At 26.4% G+C, this 4,394-nt stretch overlaps 1 protein-coding gene across 1 annotated transcript; it reads right to left on the bottom strand.

Moving 5' to 3' along the window:
* LOC112694561 (leukotriene A-4 hydrolase) lies at positions 1-4,127 on the bottom strand. The gene is made up of 13 exons (XM_025570070.1): positions 3,741-4,127; positions 2,913-3,028; positions 2,719-2,852; positions 2,464-2,575; positions 2,336-2,404; positions 2,030-2,251; positions 1,824-1,964; positions 1,553-1,759; positions 1,096-1,237; positions 858-1,029; positions 527-757; positions 340-444; positions 1-261 (listed from the first exon to the last, which is right to left on the bottom strand). Exons 1-13 carry the CDS (start codon positions 3,793-3,795, stop codon positions 138-140), a joined length of 1,830 nt encoding a protein of 609 aa, XP_025425855.1. The 5' UTR covers positions 3,796-4,127; the 3' UTR covers positions 1-137.
* Between the last annotated feature and the right edge of the window lie 267 nt (positions 4,128-4,394).

Below are 4,394 nucleotides of genomic sequence, written 5' to 3'. Positions count from 1 at the left end.
TTATTGGAATTATATACTCAATTATACAAATTATATTTTATCAGCATAGTTTTTGTATAAAATACATGCAGATTTACATTATAAAGTAGTAATTTAAAGCATGAAAAATGATAAAAAAAAAATTAATTCGGAAAATTTCATTGATCCCTTAAATGTAGGTCTTTTGCAACAGTATGACGGCAAACATACATCAAACTCATTTTATTTTTTTCAAAATTCTCAATTGCCCTGGTTCGTACTTCTTCCCAAGAATATAAATCTCTGATGAAAATAATAAGAGTTAATGACATTTTGATTATTCATTCTTATTTAATTTCAATAAAAAAATTAAATAGACACCTGTATAAAGGTCGAACATATTTCATTCTTCCAGTAGAATTAATAAATTTAAATATTAATTCTAGTTGTTCGGACCACTTGAATTTTGCACATATTCTTAGCCACCTAATCAAAGTAAGTTTACATATAATTAAGATGTAAAAACATTATATTAATCTTAATTATTAATATCACTTTATTTTAGTACCTAAGTAATATTTCGCAGTTACCATTACTATTGAAATCATAAACTTCTTGCATAATTTTTAATTTATGCAAATTGAAACTATTTGACTTCAAAAGTAATGCTAAAAATTGTATCGTTTGTGCAGTCTGAAATTCAACTAAATCTGATTTATTAAAAGGTGAATCTGTACCATCCCATTTTTCCCAACGATTCAATAAAGAATCACATTTATCTTCATAATATTTATTATACCTATAAGACAAAAAAAAAAAATAATAAAATAAATCATATGGTACAAAAAATATGTATTTTTATAAACAATTGTCTTGATAGCTTAATAGTAGAAACTTACGATGGTATTATTGGAGGCATACCACAAGTATACAGCCATAAATCCCAATCAATTTGGGATGTAACATCATTTTCGTGAAAATAGGACAGTAAGTATGATTTAAAATCTTCCGTACCAACAGATTTATATTTGAATTTATCAATATAGGATTTGAAAAATGCCTCGAATTCAGCTATAAAATATGTTATTAATAACAAGAAGACAACCTATGACAACTTTTTTAATATGATTTCCTTACATGTGCCAAACAATTTTTCCAAGTAAAACAAGAATGTATGACCCTTTTCATATGGACAAGTAGAAAATGCATCATCAGGATCAATACCACTCAGATCAACTACTAATTTAGTTAATGGATTATCAGCACCCAATGTAATGACCTATAGTATATATTAATATTTAGTATAAATGTATGTATATATATATATATATAATACATTAGACCAGCGTTTCTTAAACTGTGTTCCGCGGAACCCTGGGGTTCCGCGAAGATCACTTCAGGGTTCCGTGAAGCTTAAGTAATTTTTTAAAAAATTTTAAGGAAATTACTTTAAAATTTCCAACTTAAGATTAGCAATGTTGAAAAACTGTTTGCATTATAGAAAAAAAAGTCTTTGTATATTAAATAACATGTATAAGCGATATGGAATAGTCTACATTTATATTTCGGTGTCTAATGATTAGACAATAGTTACAGATTGTTTAAGGTCTTCAAGACCACCAAGTGCTGCAAACTCTCTCAGATTCTCGCCATGCATTGCGCCAACTATTTTGCGCTCTACATAAACAGTAAATCCTTCATTCATCCAAAAATGTTCAAAATTACAATTTGTCACTAAGTTGCCAGTCCAACTATGTGCTATTTCATGAGCTACTACATTTACTAGACTTCTATCTCCTGCCTATTGAATTGAAGAAAAAATGTATTAAAATGCAAATATTGTTATGTAGTATTATATTAATTACCAATAATGTTGGGGTTACAAAAGTTAAACATGGGTTTTCCATACCACCGAAAGGAAATGATGGTGGCATAACAAGTAGGTCATAAATTTTCCAAACATATGGACCACAAACTTGTTCAGCAGTTTTTAACAACTCCGGTATCTAAAAATATTAGATTCTTCAATTTTAATTTTTGGTAAATTCTAAAGTAATGAAATATTGGTTACTTGTTTAAATTCATAAGCAGCCTTCTCGATTTCTTCAGACTCAGACCAAATTTTTGATATAGGACTTAAAGTTCTACTGACTAGATTTCCAATAGCTAAAGCGATTAAATAAGATTGCACAGGAACAGTTTGTTGAAAAAAGAATGTACGTGTTTCACCATTATCAGTAACTTCAACTGGAATAGCACTCATCAATACTGTTAATGGTTTAGGAGCTGTTATCTGTAATGTTTAAAACTATCAATAATTTAAACAGATATATAATATATATTTATTAAATTGTATTACATTTGAAATTATACTTACCTTTGCAGTATATGTTGATTTTAATGATGGTGTGTCTTGACAAGGAAGCATAGATCGAGCATGAGCAGGCTACACAACAAAAATCATTTAACTCAAGGAGAAATTTTAATATTAGATAATTAACATACTTGGCATTGACTAAACAAATATGGATAAACTTTGCCTAAAGTTTGTTCAGGTGTAAGCCATTGTAAAGCTGAAGCAGTTTTAGATGTTTCATAAGTTATTCGTATCACACCCCTAAAATGTAATAATATAATAGTCATGGGTATCATATTTAGATGGTTAAAGTTTAACCATACAACAAAATTTTAGAAATATGGTGTACCTTTAGTATAAAATATTATTAAAAAAATATTATAATAACAATTATTATTCATTACTTTTTAGTAAATGGAAGTTTTATTTCTATTTTTGATCCAAATACTTTCAAACTATCACCTATAGTGAACTCCAGTGAAGATCCATCATCTTTATTTATAACACTAATAATATTTAAATCCAGATTATCCAAAATCTGAAAATAATAAATTCTGGAAAATTATTTTATAGATAAAATGTATTTTCTGTGCCATACAATATGATCACAATTTTCATCAATCTTAGTAAAATTCAAATCAACAAGTCCTTTAAGTTTTTTGTTTTTGAAATCAGCAGCAAGTTCTATATCAATATGATTGATGGCAACTTTTTCTAAAACATTAATATAATGATAATTTAATTTTAAACATAAAAAATGTACACAATGTCTGAGTTTACAAGTAAACAACATAATTAATGTTACTTAAATAATTGCTTCTTAATTCTTCTAAATATAGATTATGAACATTATAAATTATTATGAATAGTACCTATTTAATTAATAACATTATCATGTATACTGCAGTTAATGAATATTCATGGTATGTGAGTTATTTAATAGAACTTTTCAAAACAATTCTAATAGTTTTTAATGAATTTATGAAATAACTATAACAATTATTATTCATATGGTTTTAATTTGAATATCTGTTTAATGTAAATAATAAAATAAAAATATAAAATATAGTTTTATAAAAGTTGATTACCAAAATAATGAAAATAATATTTACAATAATTAGGTATAGAATATAATATCAGCTATACTTATTAAATCATCATACATTTAAATAGGATTATAATTTTTGGAGGTAATCATGTTTTATTGTTGAGTCATCACTAGATTTGTTCAAGTTTGACTTTTTTTTTTTTTTAGAAAAATTCATATAAGTAACATAACAATTATAATAACATTAATTACATTACATATTTTAAAAATGATTTATTTAGTTTAAAGTATGTTAAAAAAAAAAAATTTTAAAAATTATATGCTATTTACAATTGTACAAATTTGGTCAGAATAAGTAAAGAACAAATTGATACTCACCAGGTAATGAATAGGATCCTGGATCGTTAGGACTCAGTCTTTTACCAGATGCCATTTTTATTTATACTTATCAAGTATATTTTGTAACGGAGAGTGTTTATTCCAAAATGTTGTACCCGTTGACTATCAACCAAAAACACTAGAGCGCAGAACAATACGTTATTTAACAAATGTAACCGCAATAGTCGAGAAGAATAATTATTTTCAGTTTATGGTTCGATCGCGATTTATCAGACCATAGATAAACGTTTATCTATGTATCAGACAATACTAAACAATGCATATTAAATATTATGTATGTAATTTGATTTTAGAAAGTTTACTAAGCTCTATCAGTAACAAACCAAGTGACAAGCAGTGCTAACTGATAAGGAGTCGTCACTTGATACCATAGACATAATATAACATTATAACATTATATTATGTCTATGCTTGATACGTCTTGTTCAAATCTGTCAAATAGAAAACCACAATTACTTATCACCACCAAGAGCGCTATTATGTTCACGAATACCATTAAATACACGTGACACGGCATATTGTAATTTGAAATATTCTAAAATATGTTTTAAATTCATGCATTCAGTGACGTAAATTGGCCTATGCAAGCTTAGCACTTTTACCACCATATCTGAAATTTATACTTTTGTGTAT

Source organism: Sipha flava, unplaced genomic scaffold, assembly GCF_003268045.1.
Source record: "Sipha flava isolate LNK unplaced genomic scaffold, YSA_version1 130_pilon_pilon, whole genome shotgun sequence".
NCBI classification, from domain to species: domain Eukaryota; kingdom Metazoa; phylum Arthropoda; class Insecta; order Hemiptera; family Aphididae; genus Sipha; species Sipha flava.
This window is presented reverse-complemented; position numbering and strand designations above follow the sequence as displayed.

Excerpts from the sequence above, each read along its gene's own strand:
- LOC112694561 (XM_025570070.1), bottom strand. The coding sequence starts at position 3,795 with ATGGCATCTGGTAAAAGACTGAGTCCTAACGATCCAGGATCCTATTCA. Across the intron at positions 1,238-1,552 it reads TTGAAGACCTTAAACAATCT|GTCATTACATTGGGTGCTGA; the intron begins GTAACTATTGTC and ends TATATACTATAG. Across the intron at positions 445-526 it reads AACTGCGAAATATTACTTAG|GTGGCTAAGAATATGTGCAA; the intron begins GTACTAAAATAA and ends TACTTTGATTAG.